Source organism: Eptesicus fuscus, chromosome 19, assembly GCF_027574615.1.
Source record: "Eptesicus fuscus isolate TK198812 chromosome 19, DD_ASM_mEF_20220401, whole genome shotgun sequence".
Classification (NCBI taxonomy): Eukaryota; Metazoa; Chordata; class Mammalia; order Chiroptera; family Vespertilionidae; genus Eptesicus; species Eptesicus fuscus.
The window spans coordinates 32675706-32694064 of NC_072491.1; the positions used below are offsets into that span (position 1 = coordinate 32675706).

The 18359-nt window shown below is 38.2% G+C and overlaps 1 protein-coding gene across 2 annotated transcripts in view; it reads left to right on the plus strand.

Moving 5' to 3' along the window:
• The window catches only part of CHD7 (chromodomain helicase DNA binding protein 7), a 177809-nt gene that overhangs the window by 117774 nt on the left and 41676 nt on the right, over nt 1-18359 (plus strand). The window contains exons 5-10 of one of the 2 annotated variants that reach the window (XM_054708709.1): nt 156-293; nt 1355-1420; nt 7474-7529; nt 13789-13903; nt 14093-14185; nt 17060-17143. In XM_054708709.1, the coding sequence (XP_054564684.1) occupies nt 156-293; nt 1355-1420; nt 7474-7529; nt 13789-13903; nt 14093-14185; nt 17060-17143 (552 nt within the window). The remainder of the gene's footprint in view (nt 1-155; nt 294-1354; nt 1421-7473; nt 7530-13788; nt 13904-14092; nt 14186-17059; nt 17144-18359) is intronic. The other variant, XM_054708710.1, reaches the window with a different exon arrangement.

Consider the following 18359-nt stretch of genomic DNA (forward strand, 5'->3'; position numbering starts at 1 on the left):
AATCATTGCTACAATGGTTTCTTAGGCGATTTACAGGGTTAAAATTAGTTTTTCTTTAAGATTAATTTTTAAAAATACCCACCTCACCATCCTGAGAAGTTGTAAAGCGCGTCAATGATGGATTTTAAACTCCCTCTGTTGGGTTTGTGTTTTAGAAGAGACGGTCCAGCAGGCAGGTGAAGAGGAAGCGCTACACTGAAGACTTGGAGTTCAAGATTTCTGATGAGGAGGCAGATGATGCAGATGCTGCTGGGAGAGACTCCCCCTCGAACACCTCGCAGTCAGAGCAGCAGGTTAGCGTCCAGATTTGTGTGGTTCTCGCTGCAGCTGGAGCGATGGACTGGGAATGTTGTAGCTGGAACCCGAAAAGTTCAGCCAAAGTAATGGAGTTGGAGCTGGAGAGCGTTCATCTAATGTTGGTTACCATGCTATGGGACACGAGCTCTTTAGCAGCATCTTTTAAAACGCCTTGCTCGCCGAAATGTATTTTTATAGAAGCCTGTGATGTGTGATTTGACACAATTTTGGAGAATGAATGGTCTGGGTTGAGGAAGAGTCGGAAGCTGAATTTACCTCTGAAAATTCAATGCTGTAGCTTCTGGGACTTTAATAAACCACTCAAGCTTGTCTCCTGCTGTTAGGCACTGTAGGAGCCCCTTTATGAAATTACTGCCTTGTAGTACCCAGCAGGGCATACTTTATTCTCTGTGCAATGTAAATGACGTATAAAATAGTTTGTATAAAATATGGGTAGTAACATAGGATTGATTATGGCAAAGATCTTTTTAAAAAAATATAGAGATTATATAATAATGCCCTTTTTCTTACCATTACTGTTCTTTAGTTAACCAACTGGTAACCCATTGTAAAACATATTAAATGGAGTTTGGTATTTTGTTTGGTAATCTTTTTTATGTTAGATTGTTACGTAACGTTTCATATGACCTCCGTGGATAAAAGCCGCCTACAGTAATAACAGAATGATGAGTGTATTTACCCCGTGGGTTTAGATGAAGAAAGTTGTGTTTTTGACTGCTCTCATGCAGAGATGGTTTTCTTCTGGCAGTTGGAGTTTCTGAATGCTCTCTGGCTTCGGGGATCTATGCTAGGCCACGTAATTAAACTATGTAATCACGAAGTAATACACCACAGATCTTCCTTTTGCCTTTGTGCAGAGTGAGATTTTTGTTCTTTTCAATCATATTTTTCCCTACTGCGACTTTGTACCCAGTGTTTTAAAGATAGAAATTTAAAGAGTATAGAGGTAGATGCTAAAAGGGAATGGTTTCCTGCTTTTATAGCTTATGATGAAATGTTTTCCATCTGGATGGATTCATTCTACTTTCTTTTTTAGGAATCTGTTGATGCAGAAGGTCCAGTGGTAGAAAAAATCATGAGTAGTCGTTCAGTGAAAAAACAGGTGAGCACTGTTTGGAGTGACCAAAAATGATGGTGTATGTATGACTCTTAGTTTTTGCTTTATAATTTTCTTTAAACATTTTACTATTGGGAAATAAAACCTCTGGTGACAATGCTAATACTTTCTGATGTATAGCCCAATATAAATCTTTGAGATATCCAGCCCCAAATTAAGATATATCAACCAATGGTGCTTTATTACACCATTTAGAGTAGGCAAGAAACTCAAAAGTCTAAAACAAATGTATAGGACTTTCAGGGTTAAAGGCTGCCTTTTTCATAAATATTATTGATAAAAATAATAAATCTGAATTGATCTCTCATATCCCTTAGGAAGTAGGTTCCTTGCCCTCCCCTAAATCCCCATCCCCCATGGAAGTTTATCATTTTAGGGGATAGGTGTTTTCTCATACTTTTCATATACAATTAAAATATTCATTAATATCTTTTTGTCAGTGCGAAGGTGAAATACAGAACTATTTCAGTGTAATTTTTGAAGATCTGACTTATTCTTTAAAATTATTAAAAAATTCATGCTGAACTGCAAAGGTGAGCTCTAAGTACCTGTCATTAGTCTGATGACTTTGTCGTTGAGGGACATGTACTTGGTGACAAAGAATTTCAGTAACACTATTTTCTTTTACGATTGAGATTCCTGATTTCATTCCAACCATCTCTCTTCTTGCCCAGTTTGAGAAAATGCTTTCTTTAGTTTGAAGAATGGCATAGGCACCCAAGTGCATTTACATATTCCAGCATACAATTTTTGGTGCCTCTAGAAAGAGGTTTTCTTTAGATATAGATGTCTGTCTTTCAGCCTGAGTCATTGTCAAATGCACAGGTCTTTCTTTTTATTTGCTTTCAAGGTGGGTGGAAACAACCTCATTGTTTTGAAATGTAAAATAAGTTGCTGTTGTGTGTGTGTTTTGAAGTAAAATATATACAAAGTGTAACTTCACATCGAGAGAGGTAGGTAAGGGGGGGATTATGGGACTTAAAGTGAGATCCCAGGCTTATCAAATAGGAAACCTTTACTATTCAATATCTAGATCGGGGTGGGGAACATCTGGCCTGCTGGCCGTATGAGGCCTGAAAAATCACCCGGTCTGGCCCTGCCAAGGCATTAAGGGTGAGTTAATTAAATGTTTGACCAAATATAGTAGGCTCATTTTTAAGTTGATAATTTTGTATGGCCCACGAATGATGTTATAAATATCCAAATGACCCTTGGCAGAAAAAAGTTCCCCACCCCCCGTTAGACTGAAAATGGTATGGCACCAGAAGTAAACTTCTCTTTACCTTATTGCAATACTGTTTGTTTTTTCTATTCAAATTCGAATTGAGTGTAGAGAGTATGGAGGTGTATGGAGTGGCTGTCTGGTGACTCTTTGAACATGAGAATTTCCTCTCTGATGAATTAAATCTCAACCTAATTTCCCACCTGTTCAAGGAGAAATGAGTACTATTTAACTCATTAGAAAGGTTGTGTGTGTGTGTGTGTGTGTGTGTGTGTGTGTGTGTGTGTGTGTGTGTGTTTGGTCCTACTAATGACTCTAGAACTGTCAATTTGTGAATTGTGGATATATGGTAAAATTTAATACTTGACATGCTTTAAAGAACAATCCCCTTCACTGAATTGAAGTGACTTGTTTGAGTAAATAGCTTGTGGTTTGGATGGGACATATTAATTTTCATTCAGTTAAAAGTGCTTCAGCAGGCATACTCAGCAGGTTTGGGGGTTGAAATGATAATTAGCTCTATTATTCAGAGCTACTTAGACTATGTATTATGTAGGACATTGCTTTTTTTCCTTCTTTGCTCACTTGAGGGCTTTCTTTTTTTATTTTTTTACTTTAAAAAGATAGGTATCCACATTTTAGAAATAGGTATTACCATTTACGGATGACCAGGTTTATCTTATCACAGGAGTTTAAAATTACTATAATCTATATGAGGGTGGAGTGTTTGTTGAGTTGGTGAGTTTTAGGATGGAGGATATTAATGAAACGTTTCTCTGGAGGGGGAGGTAGGCCTTGAGGTATGATTGAAGTAAAGAGGAGTTGTGGAGCTCATCGAATTGCTTGTAGATTGCCAGTATTTCATAAAGGACAACAAAAAAACATTAGAAGATTGTCCACATTAGCAGGTACTAACTTTTTAAACTGCTACTGTTCTCGAAATAGCTATGTTAGTTATCAGTTTTAATACATTGGAGGGAAGTATGGCAAATAGAAACAAAAGGAAATTTGAGATTTTCCTGTGGATTCTAGCTGTGCCTGCTGGTCTGTTTCCTATTACCATGAATAATTGAAGAAGTAGCTCTGAGAAGGTGCCTTTATCTCCCCCTGGCAGCACTACAGAAATTGGCCATGAGCTCTCAGAGCCGACCCTGCACAGTGCTGACACATAGTGGGGATGCAGTTAATGGTTTTCAGAGTCAAGTCGATGTCACTACTCTAGCCTAAAGAATGATCTGTTACGATGGAGATTCACAGAAGTCCCCATCTGTGACCTAATAGTTTGAAGATTATTTAGTTTAAATCCCTAATAGTTTGAAGATTAGGGATTGAGGGAGACTGTAGCCTCCCTCAGTGTGTGGTCAGTTAGAGCACGGGCTTATAATTTGGGACATCCGAAAGCAATGGGCCCTGGGACAATTCCTATTTAACAGCACCTCCTTTTAAGTAGGGGCAGCTGAGGAGGTTACGTTTTTCTAAACCCAAATGAATATGGGTGAGACCCAGTGCAAGGGATAGAGTTGATCTGTGTACTGGAATTTTGAGGTAGATTTAAGAATGGACTTTTGGATGGCATAAAGGTTAATTCTTTTGTTTTCCACGTTTAGTCATCCTGTAGCCCTTTCTGCTTTGAGGAAAACTCAAATCCTTTTTATATCAGAAGGTCTGAATTGTTTTAAAAGTTAACTCTGACTGTATTCCTTAAAACTCTTTTATCTTTCTCTACATGATATATTTTCTTTTGAAGAGCTTATTTTAAATCCCAAGGTGTTTGTTTTAATCCTCTTTAGCTAAATTCAGGAACAAAAAAATAGAGTATAAGGAAGGCCGAAGTCTTCATCCCATTTGTTCCTAAGTCCTTTTCTCCTTAAGTGAGCCTATGATGTGGCATCTATCAGAGTATGTGGTGGGTTGGCTCAGAAGTAGGAGAGGTTCGTACCTTTGCCGTATTGATACTTTGAGGTACATTCTCATTCTTTTGTGCATTCAGAGGATTTTGTTCTTTTTTATACTCAAGTGAAGCTTTGTTTCTGCAGAGTGACTGCCTAATTTACTAAGATGCTTAGGAAAGGCCATTCATTCTTTCAGGCTCTTCAGGGTCATCATTTGCTGGATGGTTGGTGTAGAATCCAGGTGATGGAGGAGTCGCTTCGTTGCCTGATCAAAGTTCATGTGAACAGTGAGGCAAGAATGGCTTAATATGTTTGGAACTTTAATTATCATATGAATAATAAGGATTTCAGTAGATTAGTTTTGGAATCTAGTGAAAAAATATACACATTTCTCAAATTATTCTGTTGAACACATAAAATTTCTTTAGAGGCCTGTCAAATTTAATGGTAGTCATCCAAGGAATAAAGTCGAGTGGAATTTTTGTGTGTGCAGAAATAGTGTCTTGACTCAGTTTTTTATTATAAATGCCTGCTATGAAATGACTTCTGAAAATTAAGGCATTGGGAGTAGGGGTTGGAGCTGTTTTCAACTATCACCAGAGGCTGGTCAAACTGACCACCATTTAGAATAATTAAAATAATGCTCCTGAGGGCTTATGAATTTTCACTTCTGTTAATTGTTTTGCTATTAGTAATGTAGAAGCAATCAGCATGATAATATTTATGTGAAATAAAGGTTACAAAACAGTTCTATTTATAGTTCTAGGGGCAAGGAGGTGATTCAGTGTGTGGTCAGTTAGAGCACACAGGCTTATAATTTGAGACATCCGAAAGCAATGGGCCCTGGGACAATTCCGCACCAGCTCCAGGTACTACTAAACGAGGTCTCAGAACCTAATCACTTCCTCCGAGACAGCTCTAGACCGCTTGTTCGGCATCTCCATGGCAGGTTCCCAGAGGAAAAGCTGATCATGACAAGAAAATGGGTATTAACCAGAGTCAGGGACAGCTGATGGTTGTAAGAGTCAGAGCTTTCTGGGAACAGAATAGAGACAGAATGAAAACCATTTCTGTTGTCTAAGAGCTGACCCTGTGTGCTTTGGTGCCCACTTCTCAATTATGGGGTGGTGAGACCGCTTAGAGTGAGATGGAAAGATCGGGAAAAGGGGAAACATTGAAGTGAAAGAGACACATCGATTGGTTGCCTCCTGCACACAGCCACAGGATTGAGCCTGCAACCGAGGTCCGGGCCGTTGACCGGAATCAAACTTGCGACCCTTCAGTCCATAGGCCAATCAATGCTCCAACCACTAAGCCAAGCCAACTAGGGCAGTAGATCAGACATTTGAATTCCATTCTAGGTTTCAGTTTCAGGGTATGCTATGAGAAGCATCAGAAGGTATAGGCTCGCCTTGGTTTTTTATTTTCTCTGGTTATCTGGTATCTTACCTTTGCCTTTCTACTAGAATCTCCAGTTCTGTGCAAAGATAATATAATCTTGAAATCACTGCTAGGAAAAAATAAGGTGGGTCCTAGATGCATTGTCACTAGAATTGGCTACATTTATCTCTAAATTAGCTCCAGGTTTATGTTGCTGGCTTTTGAAGGCATGCAGCAAACATTTCATTTCGGACAACTGAAAGTCTGAAACATCGACGGAGTTCTGAATACTTTGATTTAAGGAGCTGTTTTATGGTTGTGACCGTTTTTAGATCCATTAGGGCAGAACCCGATATTAATGGGTTTGGACCACCCTCATGAATACTATCTTCTTGGTGACCTTTAGGCATGGTGGAAAAACTGTTTCAAATTTAGGTTTAACTGGTACATGTGAGGGTTTTGAAGAAAAGTTTAAGTTCACAATCTTGGCAATAGTTTGAAGATTAAGGGTTGAGGGAGACTGTAGCCTCTCTCATGTTCCTACTTGCTTTCACTTTTTTTGCAGTATTTCTGAGACAGCTTAGCTCAATGTGACCCTCAAGGCAGGTTTGGGTGCTCTTGTAAGAGTGTACAACCAATTCCTAAACATCTGTAAGTAGTGTTTATATTTATATCCCCGATTTATCTGATCAAATGTTCCAGAAGAAAATTACACATTATGAGTTGTTTAATAGCCTAAAACCAAAAGGAAAAAATGTCTTGAAAGGCATGCTGAACATGTCAGATGAGTGGTATCTCCTGCATCCACTGCGGTCGGTAGGATCAAGGGAGATGGTACTGATAACGTGACCAGGGAACGCTTGATTTGGCTGGTGTGCATCACAATGCTAATAACCTTACCTCAGTGTCGTATTTGGAGTGTTAATTTTATTTGGCCGTGATGCTTGTGAGACATCTTGTCTGCGAGATTTTAATTGTACCAGTGAGTAAAACTAAAACTGTGAATGCTGATGCACTGAAATTACAGCATACGCACAAGGTTTAGTTTTATACGGTTTCTTGTTTAGAGTTATTAACTATATGGAGGAATAAATGTCTTTTAAATATTTTAAAACATTACAAAACCCACAATGTAAAGTTGCCATGAGGCAGCCAAAAATAATACATATGGCATTCAGGAGAGCAGTTGCTAATTGGCTGCTGCCTGAGAAAATGGTACACTTGGCGTCTACTTAACACTGTGGGTTTGGCAGGAAGCCAGATTTGGGGTCAGGTTGTTGTGAATGAAGCTGCATGTGGTTAGGGAGGAGTTAAAATGATTCATGTCTTAGAAGCCGTAGCACGTCAGGCAACGTGCGAGGGCCCAAGTGTGTCGGTCTACAACCCCCGGCCGCCCACCAGCTCGCAACGTGCTCGTCTCTACCAGGACGGCCTGTGCTGCCTCTGTCATTCCCATTTCGTGTGCGGATGGGAGTAGCCCTTTCCTTGTGGAATATTCCAGGAGATGGTTTTACGTATGTGCCTGACATTTTCTTTTGTTACAGAAGGAATCCGGAGAGGAGGTAGAAGTTGAGGAATTCTATGTGAAATACAAAAACTTGTAAGTAGATTGTGATTATTATTATTATTTTTTGGATTGGGGAATATATTTTTTGAAGTACTAAAAATGCTTTAAAAATATTGGGGAAATAAAAAATAATTGGGAATTTGGAAATTGGTGTGATATATTTAGAACTTTGAAGACCATTGCCTAATACCTTTTGATATTTCATGAATGTGATTTTTCTGGAAGAGGTGTAATGGGTGTAAAAGTGGACTAACTTTGATGTATAACCATGAAGTTCTTTTTAGAGGGTTAAAAACTCGGACAGTAAGAGAAAGTGAGTAGCAATACTCGCCAATCCTCCGAGGAGTTTCACTCTGTGGGGCTCCCTTTCCTCCCCTCTCTGTGTGTGGAATGCTGGGCACTTGAGACGAGAAGTCCACGGTCAGGCCAAAGCTCTAGAAAACCGTGACGTCACTCACATGTTGAAATGCAGTGAGCTATGTCTGTCTGTTTTTGTTTCGAATTTTTGTTTGGTGAAGTTGAAGTGTATAACTTTTAAAAAATTGAATTGAAAACACATCTGTGTGGTAGATGTATGTAGGCAGTTTATTAGGACCGAACACACATTTTGGCGAGACAGCATCGTTTTAAGGGTCAGTAGTCATCTTGCTGAAGAAGACCAAGGACGTTTTCTAACTTCAGTAACAGTCACAGGGCAAGGACGAGAATACTTGCTGATAACATAAACATTAATTTTTCTTCAAACGTTCTAGGAGAAGGAACTCAAGTACCATATTAATAAATTCCAGGGTTTAAAGAGAGGCTTTTGGAGTTACTGTCCGCACATCCTAAGAAAACTTACCCTACCCTCGATAATAAAAGTATCAGCCTCGTGCTTTTTATCCTTCTGCAGTGTTGCACTTGGCATTGTGTTAGTGAACTGGTGCACTTCTGAAGTTCTGTGAGCAAAACCTTTTACCAAGTAAGAAGATGAGGAAGTCTCTTATCAGTGTTATGTGAGAGTACAAGGAAATACGGAGTCTGGCAATAAAAAATGTTCGGTAAACATTCAATGTCGTCATCATTCGCTACTCAGAGCATGATGAGTGTACACAGTTGGAAATTATGAGTATGACATGATTTTATACAGTCGTATAAAGAGTGTGGTGAGGGTAGGTAAGGACGAGATAACAAAGTAAGCCAGAGAGAGTGAGTTCTTGGTATACTTACCAAATTAAAGTTAGAGCAAAGGTGCTTAAGTAATGATTCCATAAAAGCACACTGGTAGGTAGGCATCCACTAAATCAGGGTGGGGCAGTGGGACCTGGGGTGCTGGTCATAGGAAACAGCTCATCTGGCCGGGCCCAGCCCCAGAGGAGTTCACGGTGCTCCTGACCAAGGACTGCTGCCAGGCCGGGGGACCAGCCGTCCTCCTTCAGTCAGATGAGAGGACGCAAAGGTTCTAAAAAACCCAGCTTTCCTATCTGACATTATTGGGATCTAAAGGAAATAAAATGTCCATAAAATGAACAGTTTCTGTTAACCTTTTTTTGGACATAATTTCAGATTTACAGGAATAATGCAAAAATGGTACAAAGAATTTGTTTTTCTTTGTGTAATTAAAAAGTGCCTTGTAGAAAGATACTTTGAAATAAATGTGATAATGGCTGCTAAGTGGTGATTTAGTGGTTTCATCACTCCTAAATTTATTAGTTGGGTTTCAACTATAAGGAAGAGCTTTAACCTTTTTACCCATTTGCTTATTTATAGCCGTGCAGACTTGTGGCTTTTTACTTGATTCCATGGGTCATAATTCTTTATTATCAGTTACTTTGCTCGCAGTATCCCAGATTTGACCATTGGGAGCCCCTTCAATCTGGCTCCTCTCTCCTTTTGCCTTGTCCCGGCTTCTTTGAGCTCTTCCTTCCTTTTCTGACACAGGACGATGCTTCGGATTCCTCTGGCGATTTTCTTAGATGTGCTCCTGGCTGCTGGCGAGTCATGCTAGGCCCTCTCAGTGGATAGGGCTAAGAGGGGAGTGCTTATGTCTGTGTATGCACTTACGTGCATGGACATGTGTATGTCTTTGTGACATATATACACACACGTCACACACACACACACACACGTCAATTACATAAACACACACCTCTACCTACCAACCTACCAACAGTAAAAAACAATGCCTTTATATTGATCACTTCCAAAGGGTTTATTCTATCCTTTCCCCTTCTAATATTAATAACTCCCTTCTTTGACTACAAGAAACCCGACTCTTCTATTTTCTATAATATGTTTGCTTATTTGTCAGTCCTAGAATATACAGGAAGTGGTTTCAGAATTACTAGACCATATTTCTGTGAAAAAGAAGCCTAGTAACAAGTTCATTTGGTATTTGTTTACAGTTTTCTCATTTTAGCCTGAGGATATAGAGGCTAAATACTTTGTTCAGAATTTCCTTGGGTTAGTTTTTTCCTCCTCCTTGCCCCCTCTCAGTGTGGTTATTTATTTGCTGTGCAGTTTGGTTCATTAGTTTCTGTTTGTATTTGTATTCCATTTTAGCTCCCTGCCCCCATTCTTACTGATACATATAAAGATATGTGTATATGTGTATGTACATACATATTACATATATAAAATATAATACTTATTTCCCCCTTTTTTGCACACAAAAGAATAGCATATTAGCAGTACACATTTGCACTTCGCTTTTTTTCACAAGACTACATTCTGGAAATTACTTGACAGCTCATAAGGTCTTCTTCATTCTTAGTTACAGCTACATAGTACTCCACTGCACGGCTATCTCATAGCTTATTCAGCCAGTCTCCTCTATAAGTGGCTTCTGATACTTTACTGTAACAGATAATGCTGCAGTAAATATTCCCACACTTGCATATTTTCGAATTGTTGGAGGCATAGCTTCAGGGTGAATTCCTAGAAGTGGGATTGCAAGATCAAAGGCCGAAGGTACATGCAGCTCTGTTATTGCCACATTTCCTTCCATAGGGTTGTGTTGGTTTGCATCCAATCCACAATGGCAGAGAGCACCCGCTTTCCCAGTCTTTCCAACACAACTCAGTTTACTTTCTACTTTTTGTGAGAAATTATATTTCAGTGTAGTTCCAAGTAGCACTTATTTTTATTCTGAATGAAGTAGAACGTACTTTCATAAATTTAATGGCATTTCATGTCTTATTTTGTCAGTTGTTTGTTCATGTCTTTTGCTCATTTTTCTATTGTGCTCTCCTCAATTTTTAAGTGTTCTTTATATGGGATACTAGTTCCTTATCTGTGTTATATATTGCAGCTAACTTCCCTCAACCCCAGTTTCGATTGTCTTTTAAATTTATTGTATTATAAATTTAAATATATATTTATATAGTTATACCTATTAATCTTTTCTTTTATTGGGTCTGGCTTCTGAGTCACAGTTAGGAAGTTTTTCTCTGCATCCAGGTTAGAGAGGAATCGCTGTGTTTTCCTCCGGAGCTTGCATGGATTCATCGTCTGTGTTTAGGTGCCTCATCCACGTGGTGTTTATCTCTGCTCCAGCTCTTTGAGATGCAGCTGTTTTGTACCAAAGATACATATTTATTTGGCTCTATATCTGTGCTTTAGTCGGGAGCCTGTGGCACACTGTTTTCCTTATAGAGGTTTTATAGTGTATTTTAATGTCTGGATTCCCCTAAGATCATTTCCATTTTTAATGTTTTCTTGGACATTCTTGCATGTTTATTTTTATATTTAGTTCAGTATTAAATTGTCTTGCTCCATAAAAATGCTTGTTTATATTTTTATTTACATTGTGTTGATTTGCAAATTTATAATGTTGATTCACGCTGCCTAAAAACAAGGATATCTTTACAGTTGGTTCAACTCTAATTTTGTGTCTGTTATAGGAGAGTTTTAAACATTTCCTTATATTAAGTTTCACACGTTTCTTATTAAACTTATTACTAAGTATTTTACCTTTGTTGATAATATAAAAGAGATTTTCTGTAACATGACATCTTCTTATTTGTTGTTATTTGTGTGAATGGAGGCTGTTGACTTAACTTTATATCCTGCTACATTACTGGAATTATTTTTTGAATTAATTTTCTAATTGATTCTCTAGGGGTTTGCAGTTACGCAGTTATATCATCTGCAAATAGAGATAGTTTTACTTCTTATTTTATTGCTCCTCTTGCTTTCTCTCACCTAATGGCATTGGATAATGCCTTGAATACGATACTGAATAATAGTGGGGAGAGAGCACACCCTTCACCTGTTTCTGATCTTGGTGAAAAGCTTGGGGTGGGGTCTTTCTCCTTATAGTGAAGCAGTTACCGAAAACTTCAGCCCAGTGTGTGTGTGTGTGTGTGTGTGTGTGTGTGTGTGTGAGAGAGAGAGAGAGAGAGAGAGAGAGAGAGAGAGAGAGAGAGAGAGAAGTGCTTGTGCCCACCTCCTGGCCACGCTGGTGGTGTTTCAGAGGCCTGCACACGGCAGTCAAGACAAGAGCACTGACTGCACGCATCCCCTTCCTCCCCAGGAGCTAGGAGACTAGGAAAGGCTATTCTTGTATTTGCTCTGGTGATAGCACTATTGAGTACTATTACTGAGAATTTGGGAGATCGGGCTTGAAAGTAGAAAATAAAACACTTGCAATACTTCCACCACAAAATGATCATTATTAACATTTTGATGCATTTTCGTCTAGCCTATTTTCTCTTAAGAGTATGTATGTACAGGGTTTACATCAATTCATATCTATATAGGCATATATATTTAAAGTCAGTAACTCCCTCAATTGTAGGACTAAATCAGTCCTCCCTTTGAAAATGCATATTAAACATTACGTAAATATAAATGATATGATACTTAATACCATAAGTGTTTTGATATCATTAATCATTGCTGCACAGTTTCTAAGAGTAGTACCTTGATTTTGAAAGATGCATACATATATGTATATACATATATATATACTAGCGTTCCCGTTGCAGGAAAAATCCTGCAATAGGGTTTCCTGCTGCACTCTACCCCGCCCCACCTGCTCTCCTCCCTTGTCCCCTGGCCCGCCTTCTCTGCCAGCCCGCCCCGTTCTCCTTCCTTCTCCCCCGGCCCCGCCTCCACTCCTCCCTTCTCTTCCCCCCGGCTTGCTTGCTTCTCCGAAGCTTTGCTCCCTTCAGCATCTCTTGGCTTCTTTCTAAGCTGTCTTGATATGCAAATTAGCCGCCATCTTTGTTGGGATAATTTGCATGCTCGTCCTGATTGGTTGGTGGGCATGGCTTGGCTGGTGGGCGTGGCTTGGGCATAGCGAAGGTGCGGTCAATTTGCATATTTGTCTATTATTAGGTAGGGTGTGTGTGTGTGTGTGTGTGTGTGTGTGTGTGTGTGTGTGTGTGTATTTATATTCAAGCCCCTCATTTCTTTTTAATGCCCTCACTAGTAAGAGAAATAAGGGACACTTGAGGCCATCAAGGATAGGAGAGAATAATGGTACTAAAGAATATTGAAATTCCAAATAAAATAATGTCAAAGTTACCATAAAGCATTAACTATATACCTGTGAGTCCTGGGGAAGGAAAAGGAAAGATGGAGAGTATTGAAGTTGAGGTTAGAGAAAACACAGCGTGCTCTGAGCAGACTGGTGAGTCTGCAGGGGAGGGGATGTGACATTGCAAGGATGGGGTAGATATTAGAGACTGAGAATGCACAGGAACAAGGGGCATCATTGCAGAGCTGGAAGAGCTGGGCTGGGAGGCAAGAACTGGCTAGGAGCAGTTGGGGGCATGGGTGTTCAGAGAGCGGGCGGTGGGCCCTTCTCCCTGATTGCTCTGGATAGAAGGACTAAGTGTTAGGTTTGCCTTTGCTATTTCAAATTTGAATTCTTTTAACTTGATGAAAACCTTTTATTTCTCAATTAATGGTAAAAAGCTCAAAATATAAATTCATAATTAAGGCCACCCTCTAGTTTTAACTGTTTTGTATTGAAGTGTAATCCATTTACTTGTAAAACACCTTGTTGGGTCTTTTATTTTATTTATTTATTTGTTTGTTTGTTTGTTTGTTTGTTTTTTATGGGAAGTGGATAAGAGAGCTGGGGGCTAGGACAGAAGGCACATTTTAGGCACTGTTACCGATTTTCTTTTCTTAGTCTCAAAAGTTAGTAATTATGTTGAATGTTGCTCAGCAGCCTGTATGAGTAAACAGGTTATTTTGCTAATTAGCTGTTTAGTTGACTTTGGGGGAACTATAAAAGACATATATATAATAAAGGATTCATTATTTTTCACGTGTTTCAAGTATATTATTTTATTTTTTTTAGCTCTTATCTTCATTGTCAATGGGCATCTGTAGAAGATCTGGAAAAAGATAAGAGAATTCAGCAAAAGATTAAACGATTTAAGGCAAAGCAGGGCCAGAACAAATTCCTTTCAGAGGTATGAAATACCTGGTTAATTTTTAAAGTACTTACTTTATTTAAATGTTCTGAATTTTGAATTTTAGTTCAGTAGTTTATTAAGAAAAACTAGTTTGCCTCATTTGGTGCTGTTACTTGCATATTGGTAACTGGTTATTGCTAAAAAAAATTTGTAAACAGGAAATTTCTCATTCTTCCTGTTGCTTAGTCTAGAAGATACTGGTCCTTAAGATATTGTGTGGAAATTCGATGGTCTGATTACAATCTTGTAATGAAAGTCCAGTTAGTAGATATGAAAAATGTAAGTAGAAAAAAGTTTTATTAAAATTTAGCAGGTTAAAAACTCTACAGTACGTATTAAATACAAGTTCTAGGAAATAAAAGTTTATTTCTGTTGGGGAAGGTATGAGGCAAACTTGTTCAAGTCAGTGCCTCATTACAGAAAGTTCATTTGACTAATTTTCACAAATGCTGTGCTGTGGTGTAGAAATTGGCATATCTTTGCGATCTTCCTTTACTGCGTGGGTTATCAATTATGATGAGAAAGTAACCATACCTAGGGCAGGAAAGAAAAATCCACATTTTTAAGAAGGGCCAGGTTTCTCCCCAACATAGTCAACTACGTTTAAAAAAAGTGCTTTCACACACTGCTTCCTGGGGGCTCTGGACTGTTGATCACCAGTTTGGTTTCACTTACAGCCTCTAGTAGATAAAAAAGAAACTTTAACACTGAAAGATTAAACTTGCTGATTTCTTAGTTTTCTTTTCCATTAGGAGTTAACAGAATATAAAATGTAAGGAAGTGTGAAATTGATGCAAAATAATACCTGTTTAAGAGCTTACTTCACACCCCCACCTCTTTGTAGAGATAGGGGTGGGGCCAGAAGAGTGTTCAGTACTTTATGTCATAAAATCCTTATAATCTCAGGTGACAAGTCTGGGTTCCCCTGGAATCTGATTTCCATGCAGATTTTACATGGTTAACAGGCAGATTGTAAAGTTTGTATTAGATGGGGGATCAGATGGTGGTTGCTTTACTGGACATATGTCTGGATCACCACTTCTGTTACTCTGAGTAGTAGGCGTCTTTGCAGTACTGAGGGGAAGGGAGGTGTGCAAATGTGACTCACTCCTTACATCTTGGAGAATATTTAGGTGATTCTCTGAAAGGGCAGTTTCCAAGAAAATAATGGGAAGTTCCATTTTTCATGCCCTTCTTAATGAAACGAAGGTTAAATGTCTATGACATTGGGCAAGTTGAAATCATTTAGCTTCCTTTTAGAAAGAGACACCATATGTTCTGCTGACCTTTTCTATGGATTAGTGGCAAGGAACAGGAAAGCGTGCTATGTTAACTTACCCTCACAGCCTTGGGTCCTGGTTCTGTTTATTAAATTTATTTGGACTGTGTTTCCTGGAGTCAGATGCACTTTACGGACATGTGCCTGGCCCTGGCTCTGTAGCCTGTCTGTGTGGGTCTGTCTTTATGGATCACCTACATCAAGGTTAGAATACATTATTTTTCTGGTAACTTGTCAACTAGAATCTGAAGTTTTGACTTGAATGGAAGTCTGAGAAGAGAATCCAAGTGTTAGCGGAAAAGGATAAAGGAGATTCCTTTCCTCTTTCTCTTTTACACACACACACACACACACACACACACACACACACACACACACACACACACGTTTGTCCATATTCCATAGATGGTCCTGGATTTAGGTTTTGCTAAGTTCTGACTACTTTTACATTCTTTGTTTCATCTTATGCTTTCTTATAAGTCTGCTGCAATTAAAATCTCTATTTCAAGGAGATTATTGAAACTGGAAATTGCAGCACATGCATGATGGCATGCATAGATTATTCACCTGAAAGATAGAAATGTTTAGGAGTAAAGTTAAGGATTTAAATTCAGCAATGACAGCTTCTGTTTAAGAATGAGTTGTCTTAAAAAGAGCATTTGTCATCACAACTAGTTACTAGAAAGTTTTAGTGCTTATGCTGTTGTGAATAACACACATATTGTGTGCCTAAATCTAGACTCGTTTGACAAAGCCGGTGCATTAATATATTGATATTTTAAATCAAGTGAGCATTTCAATGATTTTTTTGCCTCGCTAATCAACTCTATGTAAAGTCCTGAGGCAGTTGAAACACATTTTTGATTTTTGATTTATAATTCACAGTTCAAAGCATCCAAACCCAGTGTTTTAATGGGAACAGTGTGTTATCCTTGAGCCGACTGTGATCGAACAGTTTATCTTTTCAACCTGCAATTCAGCGCATATGAAGTGTCTCATATGTCCTTGCAAAGCATTTTAATGCAGTTATATTAGTGATAAATTAATTGATAGGAATACGATAATATGAATTTTGTTTTCTAACTTATCTGACTGACTTATTTAAAGTGTGGTTTAGTCTGTAACTTCCCTTTGAGTCATATTGTGTGTTTTTTTTTAATGTGATAACTCTGCAAGCAAGCATTATTACTTTATTTTGTAAAAATTGTTAATATATTGGCTAACTAACCTAATTATTTAAGCCTTATTTTTGTATCCCTAATACTTTTAGCTAAATGCTCTATATTCGGTACAAATAAATCATTAGAACCTTTAATGACAGACTGTATTCAAATGAGGTACTAATATTGATTGGCAAAGACAACCAAATATCATACTCTGTTCATACTAAAATATGAATTTCACTGGTTTCAGTGTTTTTAGCTTTTGAATAACATTCTGTAAATGATGCTGTAAAGCAGCAGACCACTCTGGGAGTTATGAGATTCCAATAGCACGTACTGTGCATGGCTCTGGGTCTTTTTTGCAAGCTGTAGTTTCAAGAATGCTGAATGCATTCGCATGCCATCAGCCTTTTGGATTGCTCATTAGTGAATTGTAATTTCACACTTCATTTAAAATATTCTTAAACATTCTCTCACAGTAAAAAGGTTTCACACAGTAATTAAAAGACCCAGTTAACAAAGTCTGAGAAGTCTGATTTCCTCATGGGGAATGATTTTGCTAAATTGTAGCATTTCAATTAATATAAAAGAATTTGCCAAATATAAATTTTGTGTTGCTGTGACCCAAAATATTACTGCTTGGTGAAAAGTGGAATAGTGTTTACTCTCAGAAATTAAACAAACATTAAATTTTTTTTTCCTTTGGTGCAGATTGAAGATGAGCTTTTTAATCCAGATTATGTGGAGGTTGACCGGATAATGGACTTTGCACGTAGCACAGATGACCGGGGAGAGGTAACAGAAGATCATTCGTATTAGGGGGCGCAGACTCAGACAGCTTATGTGTGTTTACAGAGAGTGATCGTGGCTATCCTAGGTCTGGTCCTGGTCAGAGCCTTGGATCATGGCACACTTGGTCCAAATTTAACTGAAATTTATTGACTTACTATTAGTTTTATGACTTAATAATAGTGCTAAATGTGTTTATGTGTTGTCAGGGAGCTTTTTAAAAGAGATCAATTTTCAATATGAAACGAATACATCGACATTTTGCACAATTCCAGAATATAATCAATAAAAAGAATTCAGTACATTTCAGTATAAATCCGTTATGTAGCACAAAATTTCCTTATGTGATTAAGAGTGCAGTTGTAGCAGAATGGAGTTTAATGTTTAACATTGGGCATAGTTAGTGAAGTTGATGAACTTCATTTAATGTGGTGCACAGAGGATGTTATAAAATAAAGATATCAGTTACATGGTATTTGTCTTTTTTATTATTTAGTTTCACTTGAAAAAATATATTTCATAATATATTTACATAGTACACCAAATGGTTTTAACATCATAACCAGGTCAATGTACCTTAGTCCTGAAATGAAGGTCAGCAGACCCAAACATTTTCTAGAGGAAAAAACAAAGAAAATTCCATTGATCTATATTACCCAAAATATTTTGCTCTCCAATCTTTTAGAACTCAAACACATTATTGTTGTAAAAGATTTTTAAAATTGATTTTTAAAGAGAGAGGAAGGGGGTGGGGAGAGAGAGAGAAACATTGATGTGAGAGGGGAACATTGATTGGCTGCCTCCTGCATGCCTCCTACTGAGGATTGATCCTGAAACCTGGTCATGTGCCCTGCTAGGGAATCAAACTGGTAACCTTTCAGTGCACAGTAGGATGCCCAACCAACTGAGCCACACTGGCTAGGACTGAAACACATTATTTTAAAGTGATTGGATACAAACGGTATTTCTCCCTTTAAGAAAAAAGCAGAAATCCTAATAAACTCAAGCCTTTTCTTATTTTTTTAAGAAACTAACCAATTATATAAATACTAGAGGCCCAATGCACGAAATTCGTGCAAGGGGCTTGGCTCTCGCAGCCGCGGCCCTTGCAGCCCTGGCTTTGTCCAGAAGGTTGTCTGGTCTAATTAGCGTGTTACACTTTTATTATTATAGGTATAGGTATACTAAGATAATTTACTATATACATCTGAATCAAATACCT